Raw genomic sequence first — 24,417 nt, 5'->3', positions numbered from 1 at the left:
GCCAGACCACAGCTATATTATAGCATGACAAAAGATACACACATTAATTACAGTTTGTACGTTTTTCTTATTTATTCAAAAGCCAGGGGATGACAAAAAGGATTAAAATGTTTTATGCCACCTATTTATTACATGAACAAATATACTTAATCCAAAAGGACTCATTTTACAAGCTCCTGTCCAAAAAACACACACAAATTAGTTTTTATACACAAATGTTTATTTCTCAAATAAACTTCGCCTTTAAACACAAGGAATGAAATCTAAATCTTCATAAAGATGAATCCAAACTGAAATCCCTCCAGTACATTGTATTCACTTTTTTTCTTGGTCACTACTGGCTTTAACTGTTTAACATCAAAAAACAAGGACATATTTAAAAAATCATGCTACTGTATTCCTAGCTCTGCCTCTGACCAGCCCTACACTGATCTCCAATACTTTAAAATTTTACATCATCAAATCTGAAGCATTTAACTGAAGAACAGCTGTGCATTAAACACAAACAACGGAACAAGAAGATTATAAGATGTAATCAAGTTCATAACGAATATAGGTGTTCTTTTCATCATTATAGATTCTTGGATAGTGTGCTATCAGAGCATCCTGTGATCCGATGTAGATCGAGTTATAAATCTTCCAATAAACGTCTCTGACTTTCCTGGCAGGGTGAAACAAACCCTAAAAAACAGAACGGAACAAAATTTACTGAAAGCTCGAGATCTAAATGTCTGTTATTTAATTTAGACAAGTTTTGCACAATAAGCACTTAAAAAAGCAATTACAGTGACTAACATCACTTGTAACAACCGAAGTGCACTACATGTGTCATTCCCAACTTTTGTGACTACCTGAACTAGCAAGCAGTAACAAAGTACCATTTGGAGACAGATTTTCTTATTTTTTTCCCTGCAGGGAAGAAGTTCCGCTGAATACATTTCTAGTTTTGTATTCTTCTTCTGAAATAAAAATTAAAACCTGCTGCAGTATATCTGGGTGGAACAGTCTTATCTTTGGCTCTGCTAACTGATTTGTGCAGAGAGTGTGAGACAGAAATACATGAGATAAACTATTATTAAACCTAAAAATATGAGAATATGAAAACTTCAGAAAAAAAAACAATATAGAAGCAGTATTTGAAAAAAACCCACATTGTGCAAGAGACTTCTTGCACCTTGCTACTGATGTCAGTATATATGTGCTGAGGCTCCCCACACAAAAATATCACAGTGATACTCCCTATCTGCAAATACTAAAATGCTGTCACATCTTATCTACATTGATCTGCATTACATTCATCCTTGCTTCTCACCTGTTACATGAGTTTAAATTCTACAGCCAACACAGCAAGAATTGTTATGTGCAATTACACAGAAAAGGAGCCGTCAGATTTTACTGCTACGTACACATTTACAGAGGCTGAACTGACCACTGTTGATGTAATGGTATCAATTCTGACCAAAGCAATGTTTTCTAGGGCTTCACTCTTACAGTTCTAAATGTTTTACTGTTTTTCGTGGCTAAAGACAAGGTATGTTAATTTAATATTAAGCATATCTTCTCATTTATTTATCTCATTTACTACTTGCTCTCATAATCCCTTGCACCACTGTTTTATTCCAGACTCATTAATTAGTGTCCTCAGATTTGTGAGATGCTTCCATTTTACAAGTCAGAGTACAAGGCTGTTTTAGCCAATTTATATTCTAAGTTACCTGCCACCTCTAGACAAGTTCTTTAATATAATCAGCTGTCTCACTATTCCAAAATCTCTGTTTATTGCATATTTCAATTATTGAAGTCCTTGGTACAGAATATTATGTTTAAACAACACCTTGGAGAGACAAAGAGGCACAGTTTTCCTATGCTGGAAATCATCTCCAGGTGACTTTTTTTGTCTGCTGGGAAGAAGTCCTGCCTGACACCTGCTGTGTCTGCTACCCCAGCACACGGGAGGACATACCTGTAAGCAATACTGCAACATCCTGCAGGGACCAATAGCAACTCTGAGGCCCTCCAGAGCCCCCATCACTGCCTGAATGACGTGAGGAGACGTCTCAAACACATTAGGCCACACATAATTTAACAAATGATTAAGAGAATCTTCACATCCAAATCCATAAACACCAAGAGACATATGCTGCACCACGGCACTGGCTGTTTGTCTGTGTACAAGATCCCTGCAAAGAGAACAATGGTCTGTTATGATCGGACAAACACAATAATTCCTTTCAATAAGATATTTTTTGAAAGCACTAATATGTACGCTTAACCCCTATTTAATGATAGCAAGAGGCAGAGTAACAAAAATCAGTAAATAAAAAAGATGACATTTTCTAATAAGTTTCTGCACTCTAATTCTGCAGAAACATAGATGTTTCTAATCTGAATTTTTTGCAGACAATCTTAATCTAATCTGAATCTATTAGAAACACAGATGTTTCTAATCTGAATTTTTTGCAGACAACTTCTTCCAAATTATGCTGATCATCTAACAACTTTAGCAAATGAGGACAATTTGCCTATTTGTTATTGTTAAGACCCAGCTATATGCTTAAAATATATGACTGTGGCTAACTCTTCCACAGACAGGAAGAAGTGCGCTCACCTGTCCATTAAAGCATCTTCAAGCAATGGCGTAACAGCATAGATGTAATCTTTCCCCATCTCTCCAATGTATTCAAACAGGAAAGAAAGAGACTTTAACACACCATTCTGGACATTCAGTTCTGGAACTCTGTATTCATTCATGAGTGCAGGCAGCACTGTGAAAGGTGAGCATGTTTCAGCAACAATAGCAATCGCTACTGTAGTACATACTCTGTTCTGCCTTTCCTGTACTTTCAGGTTATTTAGCAGTGTAGCCAATACATCGTGAGGTCTGGAAGAGACAACATGCGCATCCATGTCAGTAGAATCAGTGAGGATTTGGGTAAAAGTAGTTGAGTATCAAAGAGCAAGTGGCAGAAAACCATAGCTTAGCCCTTAGAAATTAAATAACTGCGAAGCAACATAAACCACAAAACTGTACAACAGCTTAAGTAACTGCATGATCTTATTTTCATAACCAACACCTTTTAGTTTCTCGAGACTTATTCGTTTTCCCTGCCTCTTGTAAACTCTGGAGGGTAGGAGTAGTCTTCCCACCGTTACTCCAGTCTCACAGCGAACTTGTATAAAACCATACACATTGACAGAGAGGGGCAATGTCCTGTACAGAGCAGCACAGTTACAGCATTCCTTGGTTGCTTGATGTATCTGCATTAAGTCAGTAACTGGTCACTTATTTAAGAACATGCATAAAGATGGGAATTCTGCCTCATTCTACAATTCGCTGACTTGCAGTATCATCTTAGCGATTTGCAAATCAATGAAAGTGTTGATTTAGGGAAAAACAAGACAGATTGAGCGTTTAAAGGAAAGTTAATTAAAGAATACAGAGAGGGTATGAGAAAACAGCTCTTACTACTGAATTATATTCTAATCTTGACCGTCTACAAGTTAGAGAAGTTTGAGTATTTCTCACCAGAAAGCTCCCACCATCTCTATGTTAGGTAACTGTGTGCAGAAGCAGCTATGCATTGGAACAACTTACCCAATAGCTTTCGCTATATAACCAAAAGTGTTCACTGTGGCTCTTCGGATGGCTTTCTTATGAGCTTTTAATAATTCAAGCAGTTCAAAACAGATCCTCATCCATTCTCTTGCAGAAACATATTCTGCACCTCTGAAAGACAATACAGCAAGTTACTTCTTCAGTGATATTAGATGTTTTGAACTAAAAATATATCAAGTGCAGCACTTATTCATTTACTATCAAGAGAGGGATACTGCTTAAGCAATTTCCTTAATTGGGTATCTGTTAACATTAACCTTCACTGGTTAACAGTTTACTCTAATTTATGATATTGTGCGTATTTTAAGTTTGCAAAAATGGACAACACACTTCTCACAAGCTGTTTGCAAAATAACAATTGCCTTATGTTCAACAGACCGTCTGCTAAATATCTCATTATAAGCTTTACACACAACTTGAGAAATAGCAAGAGGTATGACAATAAATACCCAGATGCCAAACCTGATACTTCAGCTTTTGCCACAATAATTGTCCACACAGAGGGTCAGATATTTTATCATTAGTCAGCTTACCTGTCTGCAATGCGCCCAACAAGATCAATACAATTTTCCTGTACTTTCTCGTGTCTGTTCTTCAAAATAGGTGTAAGCCGCGGCAGCAGATCTTTGATTGGTGGTGTCATTTTGTGCATACCTATTGAATTCAAGAGATGCATTTAGTTTTAGAATACCTTTTAATTTTGCTCTTGAACAAGCATGTAACCAATACACAAACCTACCTATAACATTCACAATAGCTTTAAGTGCTCCGAGTATGCTGCCCAGTACTTCAGGATATTCTTCACCCAGGTATTCATACAACACAACACCCAAGTGTCCCATCAGTTTTTCCTACAACCAAATAAAAGGTTTTAGAAGTTACATCTTCCCTCTCAGTACTACGACATACTACAGCAAACCTGGTAGGAGAATTCAATACAATACCTCTTGACAAGTCTTCATGACAACTGCAGTACGAGAGATCAGGTCAGCAGCCTGTTGCCTAACTTTAGCCGATTTGTTGTTCAAACGCCACAAAACTGTACCACAGATCTGCGGTAAGTAGGGTTTAACTCTTTTGCCCAGAGCATTAACCACTGTGCCAAAACCATTCAGCATCACAGAATCCTGTGCATAAAAGCAAAGGCAAATCAGACCAAAAGCAACATCATATTTTAATGAAAGAGATAGTTTCTGGATTTCATCGATTACAGCACTGACATCTAAAACAGGGATTCTAAAAATCTAACCTAGAAGCATACATTTCTGTATAACTAACAGTGAGCTACCTTACAATCAGAGTGAATCAAATACCAAGCACCCCTTGGCCATACCTCTGTGGTCTGTTCCTGAAAGGCGTACAAGATACCATCAATAAGTTGTTCTTCCAGTTTATGATCAATGTCTGCTGCGCCCAAATTTCCCATTATCTTCTCAATTGTTTCCATCACCATTTTTCTGTACTGTTCAGCCTCATCTTTCAGATCATCCACAATTCTAGAAATAATTTCTGCTGCTCCAACTTTATTTGCCAGCTCCACTGTTGTATCAACCAACTGAAATATACAAATGTTAAGTGAGCAAACACTGTCAAGATTTTTCTACATTCTGAAAATAAATTTCCCTGGTCTGAAGAGAAGAAAATAGTATCATGCATGTTAGGTGCACTACAAACAACTGTTTTTACCTTTAGAAATCATCAAATGTTTTAAATGACACAAATGGTGTGAACTACCCCACCTTACAAACGATGGAGACACAAATTCAGAGACCTAAAGTGTCCTGATAGCCTCCCAAGCACTTGTGAAGCTTCCAGCTATGCAACTTCTAAATTGCTAGTCCAATCTAATCAGTTTGAGGACATACAAGACAAAATTAAGCACCTAGTCTGAACGAACATTCTAATGTGAATTTTGTTCTATTATAAGTCATTTTCCAATTAAAAAAAAATCACAAGTACCTGTCTGTAATTTCTTCTGTCCAATGCCATTCTGTGCTGCCAGAAGTGTTTGAAAAAGGGTGGCAAGATTTCTGTTTTTATGTAGTTTGCTTCAACACCATCTGTACCACAGCACTGCTTCACCACCTGACAGGAAATAAAAATTCAACAACTTTAATCCTGTAGGGTTTGGTTTTGTGGTGGGTTTTGTTTCCTTAAGAAAAGGAAAAACACACATATTCAATATTAATGCTAAACAATCATTCTGACATACCTTCAATACAATTTTTTTCATCTCTTCATCAGGAGACTGGAACTCTCTGATAAGGATTAGCATGACTTCTCTGGTATAATAGTTTGCATACTCAGCATCCATGAGTGGAATCAGGTAACCAATAGCCTTCAGAAAGGCAGCCAAACCCTATTTAAACACAGAAAGATGTCTCAAATGAGTAACAGAAGGTACGCATCCATTTCAGTTCTAACTAAAGAAAGTATTTTAGATATACCTTTCCTCTGTGTTGACGTATACCCTTCCATAAAGGCTTCAGAACAGAATCAAAGGACTCAATACCATAGGGAGTAGCTGCCTCAGCCAAAGCAGCAATAGCCAAAGCACTGATGGTGCGAACCTTCTGCTGCTCATCCACCAGACCTGCAAGAGACCGTGTTTACTACCACTTCTTTTGACTTAAACCAGCAAAAACAGAGGGGCAGTATAGAGGGATTAACTTATTTTCAGAAAAACTGAATGACTATTCCTCTTTCAGAGTCACTGTTTCTCAGTGTCAACACACCACACAAAACAAGGACTTTACCACTGTGTCTTACTGAGGTACGAAAAATTTTCCAAAGAGGAAGTGAATAAAGAAGTCTTTGCCTGGGAAAGCAGAACTTACCATGTTCAATAATTTCAACCAAGCTCCTGAGATGAGGCAAGATAGCACAACCCATAAGAATAGCAATCTGCTGTACAATCTTGATGCCAGTATGCCTAGCCTGCCAGGACTTCTTGCTTTTACAGACAGCCTTCAAGAATGGTAGCAGAGACGGAATGCCCAGAGCAGAGGCAACGACAGCAAAGGCTCGAGCTGTTGTATTTCGGACGTATTCATCCATATTATCAATATCAGGTCGCATTGTGGAGATCATTGTTGCCAAACCAGCAGCCTGAAGGAAAAAACATACAAAACATACCCATTTGATTTATGAATAGCACAGTTAATTCTTCTGCCACGCAGCTATATGTAAGCTAACTTGGTGCCTTAATGAAGGATGGAACTTTACCTTAGCCAAGTTTGAAATAATTTCTCTGCCTTCTACTCTAGCATAGTAGTCTTCGTCAATCAGCAGTGGTTCAATGACAACAAGGATCTGAAAAAGATGAACAAATCAGTATTTCCTTTCATTAATACTTTTAGTAGTATTTCTAGCCCTTTTAGATCCCATGAAACAGAGATAATTCCATGGATCCAAGACTAATACTTTATGATGGAAAAAAAAAAAATCTACTATGCTCTTTTGACAGCTCTTTGTGTCTAAAGACCCTGGACTGGAGATACCACCCAGATCAGATTAAACCCACCCCTCCTACCCCCAAACATGCATATATCACTGTTACATCATGCCTTAATACTATAAAGCCCACATTTCAATCAAACTACAAGAATTTAAAGTTTGGTTTAAGATGAAATATGTAAGCCAATTACATGAAAAAAACATGGTAACATCCTCTTCTGATATGCAAACGAAATACACACTTCTCCCAGCAATGATCAGAAAAAGAAAATCAAAGATCAAATAGTAAACCGCAACAGACCTTGTGTACATATGGTCGCACCAAGTCATCCAGTTTGTAAAGAATTCTGTCGATGACTTTGACAAGCAAGTGACGCTCCTGATCTTCAAGTGTTGGTGACATCAGAAGAGGCAGGATCTGATTAAACAACGGTCCTGCTCCAAACTCACGAGCTTTATCAGTAATTTGTCGCAATGCAGCCTAAACAAAACCAAACAGCTCATCAATTAAAGTAAGGAAATGCTGAACAATTCCAGAAAAGTGGATATTAAAATATAATTGACTGTAACCACAGGCTTCAAAATACTTGCTCATATCACTGCAAAAAAACTCTACTTCAATTTTATGCTGATTTGTTTAAAAATGAATGCATGAAGAGAAACACCCTGATGTCAGCTCCCCAATGTTCAATTTTCAAGAAAAGCATGTTCCTGGTTTAATATTAAGAATGGCTCCATCTGAGAAGTAGCTTGTACAGCCCCTACTTGTATCTAGGTAGCTTAGTACTATGGTTAATTTAGAGCAAAACTGTGCAGAAAAGACTGCTAACATACTGCATAATGTGTAAGGCTAAAACTTAACTAAGAGCTACTCTGCTAATTTAAGTGTAAGAAGCAAAATCCAGAAAATTATGACACCCTCTAAGCAAAAAGCGCTCTAAATCTAGGTTCTCGTAACTGTATTAAAAAAAAAAAAAAAAAAAAAAAAGAACAATTTAGTGACTGACATTATGTACAAAGAGCAGCAATACTTTTGACAAACAAAATCCACACAGACAAAGAAGAGGAAGAATGCACTAAACAGATTTTAAAGTTTAGAGGATTATCTTAAACAGAATCCCATGGACAACTGACAGTAAGCCTGAAAACAAATGCAGCCTTTTGGAAAATGAAATTACATAAATGCATCTAGCAATTCCTCTTACCTTTCTCATGGGAGGTGTGCCATTCTTTATTTTCAGCAGTAGTTTCATTATTTTTCTCTCCTTCTGTTCTTCAGGACTCAGAGTTGACTCATCAACATCAACCTACAAATAATTCCAGACAAATAAACAGGCATTACTACATATATTCAAAAGAAAACAGGAAATTTAATCAATATGAGTTACATCTCACTTACCAGCAGTTTATCAAAGTATTGGATGTCATCTGGTTTTAGGAATGGAAGATTGCCGGATGGCTGGTCATTAACACTCTTCATAGTCCGGTCTTCTGTCTGCATGTGGAATCCAGTCATACCACCCAAAGGTGTTGGAGTTGCTGTCAGCTTACGAGCCGGAGTGCGAATAGGTACATAACCAGCTGGTGGGGGGAGAACCTACAGAAGAAAGAATAACATTTATCTTATTGCAACAGATATAAAAAGAGGAAGGTATCAAATACAAAACATTACTAAACCTCTATCTTCCATTCTATTTCTATATATATTCTGTTCAAATATATATATATATCTATATAAAAATAGATTCAAATATATATTCAAATATATATATTTCTATATATATTCTATTCAAAACAAATATTCTATTTGATTTGTGCCACTGTTATTGCATACATTAGATCCCATGTTAACAGCAACACCATGACAGTCTGTATATGTGTTTATACTGTATCAACAATATTTCTGAGGAAAACTCATATCCACTGCTGAGAGCTTGGATAACAAACTTTGAAGTCTCTATTTTATAAAGTATTAAAGAATCACTTCAGTATCTGTAGCAACACAGCACTTGCTGCCTTCGAAGTTGTAACTGTCTTCTAAATTTTTCTACATCAGGACTTAATACTTCTCTCAGTCCTTTCAGAGCACATTTCTGGCCTCAACAGACAGCCTCAACACTGAGAAGCAGAATAGCAACTGGCCTTAAAGGTCATCTTCAGTTCTCCCTCTCTAATAGATTTACAGTAAATCAGTAACCAAATCAAACATCTACAATCAATACTTAATGTGAAGCACTCTACTTCTGGGACAACTTGGTTTTATAAATAAATAAATACAATCAATATCCCCTATCAGAAAAAAAAAAACCAATCATGGTCTGCTGCATTTAATCCAGATAAATTACCTTATATCCTTCTGGAAACATAGCATCCAGTTCTTCATCAGAAAGTGGTCTGTTTCTCTCATCAATTTCCCTTTCCCAGCGCCATGCCTGCAGCTGTTCAGGAGTCATGCTCATGATATGACCTATATCACATTTAAAAAATAAAAAAGTTGGTTTTTTTAAATCTTCTATATGAAGGAGATTACTCGTTTACTTAATGTTTAAGAACTCTCTTGAGCCAAAGTTACCACAGCACACGAGATCTGTAGCCAGTAAGATATCCAGCTTTTAGAGAGCCTTTTATATTTCTTTTACCAGCTAAGTTGCACAGGAGCAGACATATAAGCTTAGTCTCAATTTCCCCCCAGAACAGAGTGGCTGTGGCCATTAAAAACGGTAAACTGAGCACATACTGACTGCTCTCATATAGGCAGGAGAACGTGTTAGGCAGAAGTCTATTTCTAAATACCATATACAGGTAAATGCTGTAGTTTCCACAAAACAAAGTGAGGCCTTCGAGTTCGGGCTTACCTGGTGTAGGAGTTGCCATGTTCATAGCTGGTGTACCAATGGGTGTTTTGCCTGGTGTCAGAACAGGAGTGCTGCCTCCCATCTGGCTGGCAGGAGTTTCATCCCACCGGGACTTTCTCTTACTCGCTCCTGGGGTTGGTGTCTCACCAATAGAGTCACCACCTCTATCTGTCCGAGGCGTCTCAGCCCATCCACTGCCATGTCCCGGAGTATCTAGAGGGAAAACAAAACAGTTTTTGCAGAAAGCTGACAGTATAAACTCCAACTGTAGAATCAACATCCAAACCCATTTTCAATATCTCATCCTCCTGTCTACACAAATCAATGAGTATCAAATAAACAAATACACTGACAAAGAGTAAACACTACCTTGGTGAATACTGTAAAAACACAGGCATTACAATAAAAACATCCTACAGAGAATTTCATTTTATGAAAAAAGCGTGTCACCTTCTTGGTAAACCTTAGCGTAAACAGATAAAATTCTAAAAAAAACAAAGAACTCAAATATTCTAGAAATTAGACAACGTACTCCATGTATTCCTTTAATAAAAGCACAAAGGAACAACGCTGTTCCGTTGTTCTCTGTTACATGAACATGTTACATGTTAGAGCAACGAAGCTGGTGAGGGGGCTGGAGAATAAGTCTCATGAGAAGCTGCTGAGAGAGCTGGGGTTGTTTAGCCTGGAGAAGAAGAGACTGAGGGGAGACCTGAAAGGAGCTTGTGGAGAGGAGGGAGCTGGCCTCTTCTCTCGAGTGACAGGGGGCAGGACAAGGGGGAATGGCCTCAATCTCTGCCAGGGAAGGTTCAGGCTGGACATCAGGAAAAAATTTTTCACGGAAAGGGTCACTGGGCCCTGGCAGAGGCTGCCCAGGGAGGTGGTTGAGTCACTTTCCCTGGAGGTGTTTAAGGGACAGGTGGATGAGGTGCTGAGGGGCATGGTTTAGGGATTGTTAGGAATGGTTGGACTCCATGATCCAGCGGGTTCTTTCCAACCTAGTGACTCTATGATTCTATGAGCTTCACTCAAATTAGGCAGATGAGAAAAATGCTTCCAAAACTTGTTTTAAAACTAACTTCTTTTAAAAAAATTAAACATTTAAAACCAAGACATATAAATGTACCACAAAAAGCAATTCAATGTGAGCTCCTTTACACATTAAAATCCCCAACCTGCAGCAGTCACGAGATATAGCACAGAACTTCAATTTTTGAGCCAAGGTGCTTTCACAGATGTGAGTTAAGCTAATGGGGAGAATTCAATACTGCAAATTCAGACAAAAGCTTAACTTCACAGCAACCACTAGATGTCAGAATAGAATTATATCTTGCCTGACTACTGAATCTACTCAAGGAGAAAAATTCCTACACGCTTAACCATTCAAAACTTATTATGTGCTTTCCAGTTTACCTCTTTCTGTTTTAGGTGTTTCATCCCATCGATTTTTACGTGCACTGGAAGTGGCACCTCCATGGCCTGGTGTTGCGTGACCAGGCGTGTCCCGTCCAGGTGTCGCAGCTCCTGCTGGTGTATGACTGGGAGTTGGGTCCCATATTTTTGAGCCAGGAGTGGCACCAGGAGTTTCGCTACCCTTTGCACGGCCTGGAGTTTCATCCCACCGCAGAGATGGTGTATGTCCAGGAGTCTATACAAGACAAGACTCAAAGATTAATACCTCTCATACTACAAGGACAGCTAGTTACTCTTTTTTCAGTAGAGTAAAAATCTTAAGAAGATTATCATTAATAATGTCTTCTGCAGATAAGCTGATGAACACTAGGATTATTACCTCTGCTTGATCCCAACTGGATAATTTTTTAGGTGTAGCACCAGGAGTTTGATCAGCTGTCTGATCCCAACGACGTTTGCGTTTTGAAGGTGGCTGAGATGCAGCTCCATTGACGACTTTAAGCTCTCCAGCTTTAGCTTTTTCAGCTAGTTGCTGCCTAATTTCCCTCTAATCAAGGGCACAAAAAGAAAAATGTAAGAAACAAGACTTCTTAAGAAGGTGTCTTCAGACTACACCTTTAAAAGAGATTTTTCAACTGTATCATATATTTTTATGCTATTTTTTGAGGTTTTGCTCAAATAGCATGCAATTAGCTACTGTTTTAATTTCAAGTTCATTATCTTTTCAAATTACTCTCTACTGACAGAGAAGTTATATGCTTGGAAGGGCTGTTTTAAAATTGGCTTCTTATAAAGGCCGTTATTATAACAAATGCAAACATATTCAAGAATTTTGAGTGCAACCACTTTCTATTATATAAATGTATGCCTTAAAGTCATTACACATCTGTTTCAAACAAGTTCTACTTCAGTAAATTAAAGGTGGAGGAGTCAGAAAATGTGTTCATGTGAGTTACAACCTCTGAGACAAAAAAGCCCTGAAATTCTTACTTAGAATTCCAAAATGACATTTTTAAAAGAGTACCCTAACCCAGACTGTTTTTCACTTATTAATGGATGCATAAACAGTAAGACTGCCAAAATTATGAACTAATTCCTCAATTAAGGCGATACAACTAGGGTAAATCAGTATTAATCTACTGGCATCACTGTAACTAAAAGATCTTGCTCCAATTAATAACATGGCACTGTAGGTAATACACAAGAAATTTGATTATATTATCAATGTCTTATCTGTTAAAAAGAATTTTTAATAGCTATCAATAAAGTGTGCTCTTTTACTTGTTTTTTTTTTTAACGTTTAAAACCAAATGTTAACCTTACATCAATCTTTAGCATTGCAACATCTGTTGCAAGCACTTCAACAAAAGCCTTTTAAAACCTCCCTGGACCGCCATTACACAGCGCTCACAAAACCAAACACCTCTGAGACTAAATACCTCTCAGTGACTGATAGTTTTTGTCTCTCATCCTCTGAGAGAAAATAAGCATAAAGCACCAAGTGCTATAAAAAAAAATCCAGATCAAAATGTATGGGGATTATTTCTCCCCCTGTTGTTGAACTATTATATAGAACAGGTGTTTTTCAAAACTTTCATATTTAAATTCTACTTATTTTCAACATGTGAAAATAAGAAGAAAAAAAGGTTTTTTCTGAAGAAAAAAACTTCTAAAGTCAAGATGAAAAGTCAACAGAATTTCCATGCCTACTTCTTTAACATGCTTTCAAAGGCTATAAAATGAAACTATGTTCAATTGGAAAGCCCTCCCCTCCACACACCTCTTCTTTTGTTAAATGTTGTTCACGCATAACATCCATGTATGTTCTGGCATTCATTTTAGGATCTGGTGTCTTCCCTCCTGTGGAAGAGAACAGCAACAGGAATGGAGCACAATGAGTACAGGATAAGCAGAAACTACTGACTTTCTCTGTTGTCCTGCTCTAATATTATATTATTCCATGATCATTTAATTTTACTTTTTGAATGAAAATTTTAAAAATTACATGTATCTTACGTTTATTCAGTTTTCTGATCAATTTAACCTGTTTGAACACAAACATAACTACTGTAGTTTCAAACAAATATTTTAAAGCCGATATAAATGATAAAATGACAGCACAGTTAAGAGTCTTCAGAAGTGATGGGTTCCTGGGTTGCTAATCCGGAATACGTACACTTTCGTGCCTTTGTCTCCACCAGCAGTTCTGACTTCAAGCAGCAGAATAGAAGCCTAGAAAATTATCTCTTTACCATTAGTAACACTTTGGAAAGATATTTATATTCAAAACATTACCTTGTGTAAGCTGCTACATCCTAGTTGTTATCTGACTATAAATAACAATTGCATACCTAAGTAACATTTAACATGTTTTATCATACCCATTTATAAGTTGGACAAATCTGGACATGTCTCCCAGATCTTCTAGTGTCACATTGTAAAAGGGCTTCATTAAAACAAACAAACAAAACAAAAAACCCCAAAAAACTGTTTGATGACACTTTCCCCCTCTTCAAGGTATAACTGTGATTGGGAGCCGAATGCAATACAGTACATATACCACCACAATGATACTCACAGGTAATGGGTTTTGTATACCATATGTTGGTTTATGCTGTGTATCTTGAGTTAATTAAACTTTTAAATACTTTACAAGAAGCCCAACTTTATAAAAATGAGACTTGTCAAGGAAAACACTTTTCTTTAAGAAAAATGTGCAGATTTGCTATACAAGTGGTATAGCACTATAATTTAGGGAAAAAAAATAAACATTTCTATGCGGAAGATCATTGCCCAATTGGCTGTGTCATTCTGACACTAGCTTTGATAGGACTTTCCTTTGGAATACTTTTTCACCATAATCTACACAGGATGTGTTGAACTGCACCCTTAAGAATGCAGACAGGACTGGCATATAGCAGTACTGCTGTAGGAAAGAAATTAAGGACAGTTAGTATGGGCCTGCGAATTCTGACAATACATATTTATATCAATTACAATTAAGCAAGTAAAATAATTAATATCCCTATTAATTCATGCAGGCTGAAATTCTCATTTGTAAAACCTGACTTCCATTCTAAAATTATCAGAACAGACTTGAACTATTAATAGTATCAAAGTCTCAGATATGCTTTTGTTTCTTTTAGCTATACCACCTATGTTTACGTAGGATGGTAAGAATTAGGTGCTCTATTTTGAGAACTAGCATTTCAAAAGCAATAAACCTACAAATCTATGACTTGGAATGAAAACTTTCAAGGTACTGAAAGAATCTGAGCACTCAATACCCAAGTCCTTCAAAATATAATGCACAACCCAAAACAAAATGAAAAGAGAAACCTTTAACCCTTTGTGTTTCTATGGCAATGGCTCATTATTTTCTTGTCCTTCTACCTGGAAAGAAAACTCATATTATAAAGATGAAGAATATGGGATCTAGGTTTTCAACCAAATCTCTATAAAAAGGGGATGTTTAAAACAAAACTAAGTTTATAAGCATGCCAAATGAAATCAAAGGGCTAAAGACAATTACTGACAACAAATTCCATACAGGGTATAGAAAAGCCAAAATAAATTACCATCTGCAAAAGGATCAAGACGCTCAGGGGAAATTATCATCATCCGCCTATGCTTTTTGTACTCATCTTCCCGATCTGCAATCTTTTGAGGACGGTGTTCTGCAAAAGGATCATACTAAAAACAACAAAAAGGCTTGTTAGTCACGTATATAAGAAGAACAATATGATAAGTGCCTGGTGACCATACACCTGCATCTATTTTCAGTATTTAAATTCCACCCCAATTATGCAGGAATGTCAAAACACTACACTAATTTAAATTTTACCGCTGTAACTGCAATTTTATTTTTTTTCAACACAGCATTTCTGAAAAAGCAAGTTCTGACAAAAACTTGCCATTTTAAGGCGTTTATTCACTTGTTATCAAAGCATCTCATGCCTTTCCCCCTTCTTGTCGCAGAACAACTTAATTCTACTTCATATGCTTTAAAACTTCACACAAAAATACTTCAGAAATATAAAACCCAAGTGACTGCATCTTTACAAAACCAGAGCTATAAATTACATATTTTTTTTATAGATCATACTTAGAAAATGAAAATAACCAAAGACTTAAATTGCTTAGTGTATATGCCCACATCGCCTTTAAATGCAGAAGTGCCAACTCCCACCGCCCTGTGGAATTCTGAACATGCTCACAGCAAAGTTAAAATACCATAGCCCTTTACAAACATCTGGTATTTCCAAAAGACAAGATTTGGTCTCAAAAATCTTTTAACACATCTTTACCCTAATGCCAACAAGAGTATTTTATTGTGCCTGTACCTGTTCAGTAGACTGCGGTATGTCATTAAGCAATGCCACTGGAGCATGGTACCCTGGCTTCTTCTGGCCAAGCAGACTTGTAGAAGGGTAGTCATCATCATCCTGTCAGTAAAAAGACAAAGCAAATTGGTCATGTTGATATTGTATTCAGAAAAAAAAAAGTCAAATTAACACACTGTGCTCACAGAAAAGATGAAAATGGCTAACTAGAATAGTTAATTCCAAATTTTAGCAAACCTTTTCTTAGAGCTTGTTTTATTCAGATAAGCCCTTCCGCACCACTAAAAAGTTAACTTTTTCCTACAGGACTCCAGTATCGTGTATGCTACATTTAATCAAGTATGCTACATTAGTTATACAAAAGGCTGTATATCATATTAGACTATTGATTTAGTTCCCTAATTGGCATGTGGTGCACAGAACTTCAAACCGCCTTTCCTTAAAAGCCAATTAGATACAGAACAAAACCGCAGTAAATAACCCTATAAAAAAGCTTCCGAAACTGAAAAATCCGGAAATAATGTTGATTTAGTTATACTCTCTCAATCACTATGGCAACACCAAGTACTCAGAATGTGTTCAGATGCTGTTGCTACCCATTTCCTCATATTAGTAGCCAGTTTCTGCACGATAATTTACAGCAACTCAAAAGAAAAACTGCTCTTAAAGCTATGAACTGATTTCAGCGAGACTCTACTGGAAATTTCTAATTAAGGAATTCTCAGAAGTCTACAAATGACATACAGCACATCGCTAAAAAGATGAATCAGTTGGTACTAAACTGAACACAACAAACTTCCTTCGTCTTAAAATATAATCCACTTATTTTAATACATCATTGCACATGTATTTATGGTCAGAACTGCAGTTTCTGACTGCTCCTGCAAACAAAAATGCAGTCAGATGTTTAGTGTTAGAAGCTAACATAATCTCATAAGCCAGATATACAGTGAAAAAGTCAATTCTCAAAAATTGCTCTGAAATTTGAAACAAAGTAAAAATAAAAATCTTAAAACGGTCACTTGGGTTTGTTGGCCAAAGTTTTATTAGATTTTTTTTCGTTATCATTTTTCATCCTGGTAGCAACAATAGAACAGAGGTAATTATTCTAGTCAAGGCTAACACTAAGTACCAGACCACAACTTCTTGCATTCTGCTTGGGCCTACATGACTTTCAAAGTACAATTCATGAAGTACAAGCCAGACTTAGAACTTACGAACTTCCCGAACAAGATATATTTGGCTCAGTATGGCTTTGATGACAGTAATTACTTTTATTTCAGCTACTGCTAATAAAAGTTAATCAAAATTAATTAAAAAATACCTCGAATGCATGCCCTGAGAAAACAAATGCACAAAATCACTTACATCTTCCAATTCAGTTGCTGCAATAGAGGTGACATATCCAGCAAACCTGCTGTCACTGCCACCATAAATTTCTTGGTCATAATATCCTGTGGAATCAAGGCCTACTCCTTGGGCTTCATCAAGAGCAGGCTTTTTTCCTTGAATTTCTCGAATTTGTGCTTCAATATCTAGGGTAAAGACAAAAAAAAAAAATAAAGTTTTTTTACACACACACAAGATGTAATATTTACATTATTCTGCACAGTAAATCAAGGTTCTCACCCAATGCCAAATATTATCTCTAAAGAAATAATGTTTATAAGCAGCTTTTCCTTAAGTTGAAATATAGTCCAGCACAGACTACTTCAACTGTGCAGCCAAAAGCAAACTACTCAAATCCACTGCTTCTCAACTTCCAACAAAGATAGCAGAGAAGATAATTTACACCACAGCAATATTTCTCAATGCTACATTATCACAATACTTTCTCAATGAATGCAATACTCTCATTAAAAAAGACTTTCAAAATGTTATCGTCAATTAACAAACCAATTTTGCTAGCTAAAACAAATCTATTCACAAGAGCTACTGCATGAGTTGTCACATCTGTGCACATTTAATAAAACATTGTATTGTGTTATCTAATATATTGCAAAGCTGTATTACCTTTAAACAAATTTAAAAAAAACAACAACAAACCACTAATATGCCACTGGAAAAAGCAAAGGAAAAAAGTTTGAACCAGTTTCTTTTCACTCTGGCAGCTCAAATATTATTTACTCACGACTATCCCTGCCTGCACCACCATCTTTGAAGAGTACTGTTTTTCTAGGTGACAAAAAGCTTACCCTTCCAACAGGACAAATGGGAGCTTTGTCATTCTCTTAAGTACCAGGGTCTGAGTCTTACCAACTCTGGTGGCCATGACATTAAAAAATTCAGTACTTTCAGATAGAACATTAACTTGCTAACCCAGAAACCAAAGAACCAAATCAAACCATTCTCTCCTACGTGTTGTAATGTGACAAGAATATAAGGCACAGCTAACTCCATGAAAAGTATTAGTGTTTCCACCTGAATTTTATTTGATTCAATAGATACGTAAAGACAGTTATCCACACTATGTGAGCTTCAGTAGATCAAACAACTATTTCCATGGCCAAAAAAAATACCCAAGAGTTGCACTTCATGGCTGAAGGAATACCAAGGATCATGCTTGCACAGATGGGTTTGACTATGCGGTCTCAAAAGTCCCTTCCAACCTCAACGATTCTGTGATTCACCCTTTCCTATCCAAGGTGCCGTACCTGCTACACTAACTTGAGGGAAATTTGCTAATTTAAAAAAGCTACAGGAAATTCTATTCAAGAATAATCTTAACTCTTGACTACTCACTGTTTCTTTTACTACCGTTGCTCATTTCTCTTTTTCAGAACAAAAAATTTCACAAGGTTTTCCTAGTAAGATACCCTGCAAAAGACACTACACTGCAACATCTGCTAACAAGCCTGGCAAAAAAATTAAGAATAGAAAAACTGGTTTTTTTTTTTAATGACTGGAAGACTGCAGATCAGAATTGTTTTTCAGAAACAGTCAGCCCTGTAAACTTCCAAGACCTTGAGTCAAAGCTGCGTCCTTCTCTTATCACAAACTGGCACTAATTTAAAAAAAAAAAAAAAACCTAAGCAAAAATACATCACAGTAAGCCAAATTATGCCTCCTGTAGGAAACATGTTTTCTACAGAGAGAACATATAGTTTTATCTGACAAATCTTTGCTACACAGCTATGAGCGAGAACAGCAGGATCAAGCACTCACACGCAGCCTGCAAAACTGGCCCTTAGAAACACTGACTTCACTTTACACACAGTAAACCCAAGGGCAGGATTACTGCAATCCCTGCAGTGGTCTAGTGGGAAAGGGAAGAAATAGCAGCAGCAGGTTTCTAAAATCAGTCCTATGCACAGAAGGTTTATCATAGCAGAACCTTGCCCAGTTAGTTAAGGGCTGCCATCAAACTTTTGCAGATACCTAGAACAGGGGAACCTGGGAACTCTGTGCTACAGAAACTCGGTATTGGCCTTGAACTCATGAGAAGCTGAAATCTGATAGAAGCCTTATACCACTGGCCATGATCACCTGCTGAATCCTGTCCTGGGTAGACCCAGCTCCCTCTAACATCCTGCACACAGGGTGTTCCGGTGAGTCCAGAACTTGAGACATGTTGTTCCCCAACACGTAACTTCATGAAGAATCAGCAGACAGAAACTACTGCCGAATTCAGGATCCCTGTCTTGCAGTCTAATTCAGGATCCCTGTCTTGCAGTCTCCGATCGAGAATTATACCATACGTATCCTGTGTCAGCTTAAGGTATTCCATTCTTGTGAAGTCATCCTATGGCACAGTTTTATGGAAATGATACAACTCAAACACTTTTCTCACAGATTTGTTAGTTATTTCTGTTTCCTCCAAAGAGCAGATCAAGTTCCTGATTCCTTCTGCAGCCTGGTGCAATGCAGCACTGGTAAGAAAGGGAATACCTGAAGCTTCTGTTGCTAAAGACAGCACTACTAGCAGAGACTGCTTTTAGAGTACAATGACAATGTTCCTTATTTCTGAAGAGCAGTTACCAGAACAATACCCATTAGCATATTAAGTCTTGATTGCTCATCCATAGCTGTAACCACCTCAGCACAAAAAAGCCTACAGATCTTGCCTTCAATGCAAAAACCTTTCCATCATCTGTCCACTGAATCAACCTGACCGCACAGTTCACCAAACAAAGCACCAGTATGTGTGCTGCCACGCAGGACAGACCACAGAGATTTGCCAGCACATGGGTTCCCACTACTGCTAAAGTCCATTAAACCAACTGTGGGAGTTCTGCAGCAAACACAGAAGTGTATTCCTATTAACAGTTCTTACCAACACTTTACATACTTGTTCAAAACTTTACATGCCTTGCTCTCATTTTATGTAGAAAACAGATACATTTCCTGAAGATGGTACAGATCTCATTTATTCCTGGCCTTCTCCTTTAAATTACAATGACTGCAACTGTTTGCAGACTATAAAGCATCCTCATTTTCTTACAGCAAAACCTGCTGGGTTATCTATATAAAAGAAAGTCTGTATGGGGTCTACAGGGCTAACAAACCCCCACTTATGGCCACCATGATTTTTAACTAACACCATGCAGACTCTAGGGGCTAGTGTAAACAAAGCACTCTAAAGAGGACACCCATCTGACAGGCCACAAAACCTCTCTAACCAGAAGGCCTAAAAGGTCTGCAGCCAGAGGCAGTCTGATTGCCAGGTTAGGAAGCATCAAAAATTTAGCTGGAAAAAGACTACTTTGATAATACAGATTTGTTTACCTTCCTTCACCTAACTGTCACTGTCTTTAAAAAGTTCATACCCTATTTAACAAAGCATTTAAATACAAATCAAATGAAGAAAGCAATCACAAAGCTTAAAAACACACTGTTGAAAGCAAAGAACTTGTCTGATGATTTAGTCAGCCAGGACATAAACAGAAACTTCAGTGAAAGACAGAGTAAAGTGAGTAGGACTTAAAAAAAAAAAAAAAAAAAGGGAGGGCAGGATAACAATACCATACTGACCACTCCTTTTTCTGTACTTTATTAAATATAGCTTGGTATTTCAAAAGTAGTAACTTCAACATCCACAGTTGATTTGAAACATACCATAAATGTTGAGTATTATTAAAGTCAACATATTTGAAGTCACTGAAAACCTAGCTCACAGCCAGATGATGGCCTTTCTCAAAATATCTACTCCGTTACAATACATGTAGTTCTACTTGCAACATTTGAAAAGCAAGACATTATTCAGCATGAAAAAAAGAAAGAAGATTCAGATCCTGTACTGAAGCAGTATTTTGCAGCATTTCCATTTTCATGCCTTATCATATTTTTGCACATTTAGCTTGCCCTATGCAACTTTATTTCTAGCTGCTTTAGCACCCTCATAAATGTTAGTCTCTCTATTGCATTTGGAGATCTCTTCCTTCTTTTCTGAGCAAGGAAAAAAAAGCAAATTAAAACCTACCTTTAACAGCATTCAAAACTCAAGCACTTATTGAGGCTCTATAAGCTGCTGTTTAAAACTCTACTTCTCAGCCTAACAAGACAAATAAATCCCCCTTAAGCTATGCAACTGAAACAACCTCAAACTGGAGAACTCTGTCAAATTGTGCCTTGAACACATCAATCAAACATTTAACAAACAGTACAAAGATACAAAAAATCTTCTAAGACAATTTAGTACCAACTCAATCTCAAAAATCAGACAGGAACTGAAAAGAAGTAAGACAGGATAGAACTCAAGAGGAAAAATAATGAAGTTAATACTTTTATGGTAGGAGAGACAGCACTACATGATCATGTAATTTGACTACATACACCAACCCCTCCTTTAAAACTTGTTCTGATACAACACTAAAACACAAGTAACTGGAAGCATGTCAATGTTTGCATTAAATTCAATGGACCACCATTTGCTTTAACAAATACGCAATTTAAGTTAAAAAAATTAAATAAAAAATCTACCATTTTAATATTAAAAGTTCAGGCAGCAGGAGAGGCAGAGCACTGTAATGAGTAGTACTCACTTGGGTAGCACCTCACACAAGCCTTAAGCATGTCACAGTGTATAAACAAAAGACGATTTCTGTAATTCCATAAAAAATGTTCTAGAACAGTAACAAACCTAATCAAATTAAATTATAAAAAAAAATAAGGTAACCGTTAGCTTTTGTTCATCCACAAACTGAAACCAGGTCTGCAGTGTTATGGACTACATCAGCCTCACTTCCTCAGGAAATGATGCCTCTCCATCTGAAAAATTTTTTCAGTGCAAAAACTTAGCACCGCCCCCCAAGCACCCTGCCTACTGCAGTGTACAACCACTGTCCAGAGGTAGTTCTTGATCAGTGAACTATGGATGTAAATTAACACAGAACACCTATCATACACAGAAACCTGAGTAAAAACCCAAAAGCAAAACCACAGAAGCAGTGGGCATATAACGGAAGACTGGTGAGGAAGATTATAAACACGCTCAAGTGACTTGCAGTGAAGAAAAACACATATACCATACTAATCATTTTTCAGTCTTGTGTGCTTGACAAGTGGAACCTCTGTGTTTAGATAACACAGGCCTATAATAGACTCAGGCATTCTAATGAACAACCTTGAGATTCCTGCCCTGCTGTGGAGAAGATCAAAGCACAGTACAAAACTACGCCTGTACGAAAAACTGATATACAGATATAAACACCAAATCTGAAACCACTCTCTAGTAAGGACCAAGCTCCGCGGCGCCTGCATTCCCGCTTGCTTGCCTCTGCCCTGGTGCTGCTTCCGAAATGTCCCAGTTTGCGAGGGAACAGATACAAATTACACTCTCCGTATTTTACTTGTGGGTTTGTGGTTGTTCCTGCATCCTGCCTGTGGTGGTTCACACACACGGTACAATTCTAAAAATTATTCTTTCTTTGCCTGAAGACATTTAAGAGAAGGGCAAGCCAGCGACGTCCAAGAAAGCCTTGATTCAGGCTGTAAAGAGCTGGAAGCTGTAATGAAACGCAGCCACGCAGCTCCTCCCAGAATAACAATAACAACACAGCGCCTGTCAAAGCCCTCGCTCATTAAACTACCCAGAGATCCATTTTCCTACGTGAACACCCAGCCGGCAAGAAGCTTCCGTGCAAAACTGGCAGCCGAAACGCTCAAGACCTCGCACCCCTCCCTAGGGGCATTTTTCTCAGCGAGCACCACGTCGACGTGATGCTCAGACACACCTCGGGCAACCTCCGCGCACGCTGTCGGTGGTCACGGCGGCCGAAGAGCTCGATCGAGGAACACTCGTATGTTCCCGACTCAGCGATACGAATTCCGGGCAGCGCCGAGGGCGACTGCCACCGGGCACCCGCCGAGGAGGGGCCAGGGCTGATACAAAAAGTAGTTATGATTGCAAAAAGTGGAATAGTTTACCTAAGCTAGTAACATTCCAAAATGAGTCTTATAGATTTTACTTTGCTACTGAAAATGCCAGCAAATAAACTCTCTTAGACACGTTTTGGAGCTTTAGAAAGCCAGCATCCTTTATCAGCCTGGGCAACGCGTGGGAGCGATCCCCACCGATCCTGTGCAGCCAGACAGGAGCTGGGACAGAACGGATTTCCCACTTACAGGCATATGGATAAACTTCCCCAGAAATCTTATGTGTGTTCTACTCCTTTCCAAGAACCAATTTTAATGTTATTAGGAACTTCACAACAGTCAAATCCATTGGTAATTTGGAGCTCTGGAGCCTGCTCTGCCTGACCTTGTACTGAGACAGGGAAAGGCTGCAAGCAGAGGTGATCACAGCAGACACATCTGTTCAGCACAGATGAGACTGAACACAAGACATTCTCATCTCCAAAGAGTGAACAATGTGTTTCACTGCTTGAAATAAACACGCTCTCAGAGGGACACTGTGTCTTTCATAAAAAAATACAATTACTTAGATGGAACTTAGCTCTACTTTAGCTTAAATCAAAAATATTCCACTTTTTGCAGAAGCAACGACTTCTCCTATCAATTTTCCGGCATTTTCAATAGCAGGAGGGGCGCGCGGCGATGGGAGCAGATGGGAGCAGGGGGGTGAGCAGCAGCCGCAGGCGGCTTTGTGGGGGAGAGGGGCGCTGCTCAACCTCGGGGGGGGGGGGCTGCTCTGGGGGAAGCGCTGCTCAGCCGGGGGGATCGCTGCCCTGTCTGGGGTCGCTGCTCAGCCGGGAGGAGGAGCTCAGCATGGAGCCACTGCTCAACATCGAAAGAAGTACTGCTCAGCATGGGGCGGGTTCTGCTATGGGGAGGGTGATGCTCTGCATGCAGGCGCTGCTCAGCCTCAGCTCCGTGGGAGCAGGCATGGGCCCGCAGCGTCCCACGTCGACGGTCCTCTTAGCAAAACTGGAGCCAACCACCACCACCACCCCCCCGCCGCCATGGCGGTGACACCGGCGCAGCCGCCATTACAGACGGGCCCGGCCCGCAAGGCCTTCTCCCCGCAGCCGCGCTCCGAGCGGGGGCGGGAAACGCCAGCACCGGGATATGGGCGAGCCCGCCGCCCCTGGCGGCGCCGCTGCGGGAGGGTTTCGGGTTGTTTGTTGGGGTTTTTTTTCTGTTTTTACCTTCGTGGGTCTTGGCGATCTTCGCCATTTTGTGCACCGCTAACGACGCCGAGGCGGAAGTGCGCGGCCCCGCCGTTTCCGCCGCGCGGGGGCAGCGCGGGGGCCTCGCGCGCAGGCGCGGGCGGCAAACGGCGGCACCGCCACTGGCCGGGAGAGGGCGCGGAGCGCGGGGACGCCACTCGGGCAGC

General features: G+C 38.8%; 1 protein-coding gene across 4 annotated transcripts; it reads right to left on the bottom strand.

The window, feature by feature from the left end:
• Positions 1–348: 348 nt before the first annotated feature.
• Positions 349–24,388, bottom strand: SF3B1 (splicing factor 3b subunit 1). 4 transcript variants are annotated; one of them, XM_054070201.1, is made up of 25 exons: positions 24,230–24,387; positions 17,052–17,218; positions 15,684–15,785; positions 14,919–15,033; positions 13,121–13,200; positions 11,720–11,887; positions 11,341–11,575; positions 9,928–10,140; positions 9,418–9,539; positions 8,472–8,669; positions 8,278–8,379; positions 7,374–7,553; positions 6,842–6,928; positions 6,454–6,724; positions 6,064–6,209; positions 5,829–5,975; positions 5,576–5,701; positions 4,950–5,171; positions 4,561–4,743; positions 4,356–4,467; positions 4,150–4,270; positions 3,596–3,727; positions 2,609–2,881; positions 1,964–2,180; positions 349–681 (listed from the first exon to the last, which is right to left on the bottom strand). In XM_054070201.1, exons 1-25 carry the CDS (start codon positions 24,255–24,257, stop codon positions 523–525), a joined length of 3,906 nt encoding a protein of 1,301 aa, XP_053926176.1. In that variant the 5' UTR covers positions 24,258–24,387; the 3' UTR covers positions 349–522. The 4 variants fall into 4 exon arrangements, 3 of the variants coding, with proteins under 3 accessions (XP_053926176.1, XP_053926177.1, XP_053926178.1); XM_054070202.1 differs by lacking the exons at positions 15,684–15,785; positions 17,052–17,218; positions 24,230–24,387 and adding an exon at positions 13,517–13,572 and having other exon boundaries at positions 14,919–14,971; XR_008450441.1 differs by lacking the exons at positions 349–681; positions 1,964–2,180; positions 2,609–2,881; ... (14 more) ...; positions 9,928–10,140; positions 11,341–11,575 and adding an exon at positions 13,517–13,572 and having other exon boundaries at positions 11,826–11,887; positions 24,230–24,388.
• Between the last annotated feature and the right edge of the window lie 29 nt (positions 24,389–24,417).

This window comes from Cuculus canorus, chromosome 6, assembly GCF_017976375.1.
Source record: "Cuculus canorus isolate bCucCan1 chromosome 6, bCucCan1.pri, whole genome shotgun sequence".
In the NCBI taxonomy this organism is placed as follows: Eukaryota; Metazoa; Chordata; class Aves; order Cuculiformes; family Cuculidae; genus Cuculus; species Cuculus canorus.
The sequence above is the reverse complement of the archived record's forward strand: the minus strand, read 5'-3'. Positions and strand labels throughout refer to the sequence as shown.

What these genes read in the sequence shown, in the direction of transcription:
- SF3B1 (XM_054070201.1), bottom strand. Translation starts at nt 24,257, where the DNA reads ATGGCGAAGATCGCCAAGACCCACGAAG. An exon ending in AATACTTTGATAAACTGCTG is followed by an intron (nt 8,380 to 8,471) that starts GTAAGTGAGATG and finishes AATTATTTGTAG; the next exon opens with GTTGATGTTGATGAGTCAAC. An exon ending in TGTTGCAGTATTGCTTACAG is followed by an intron (nt 682 to 1,963) that starts GTATGTCCTCCC and finishes TCTGTTTTTTAG; the next exon opens with GGTTTGTTTCACCCTGCCAG.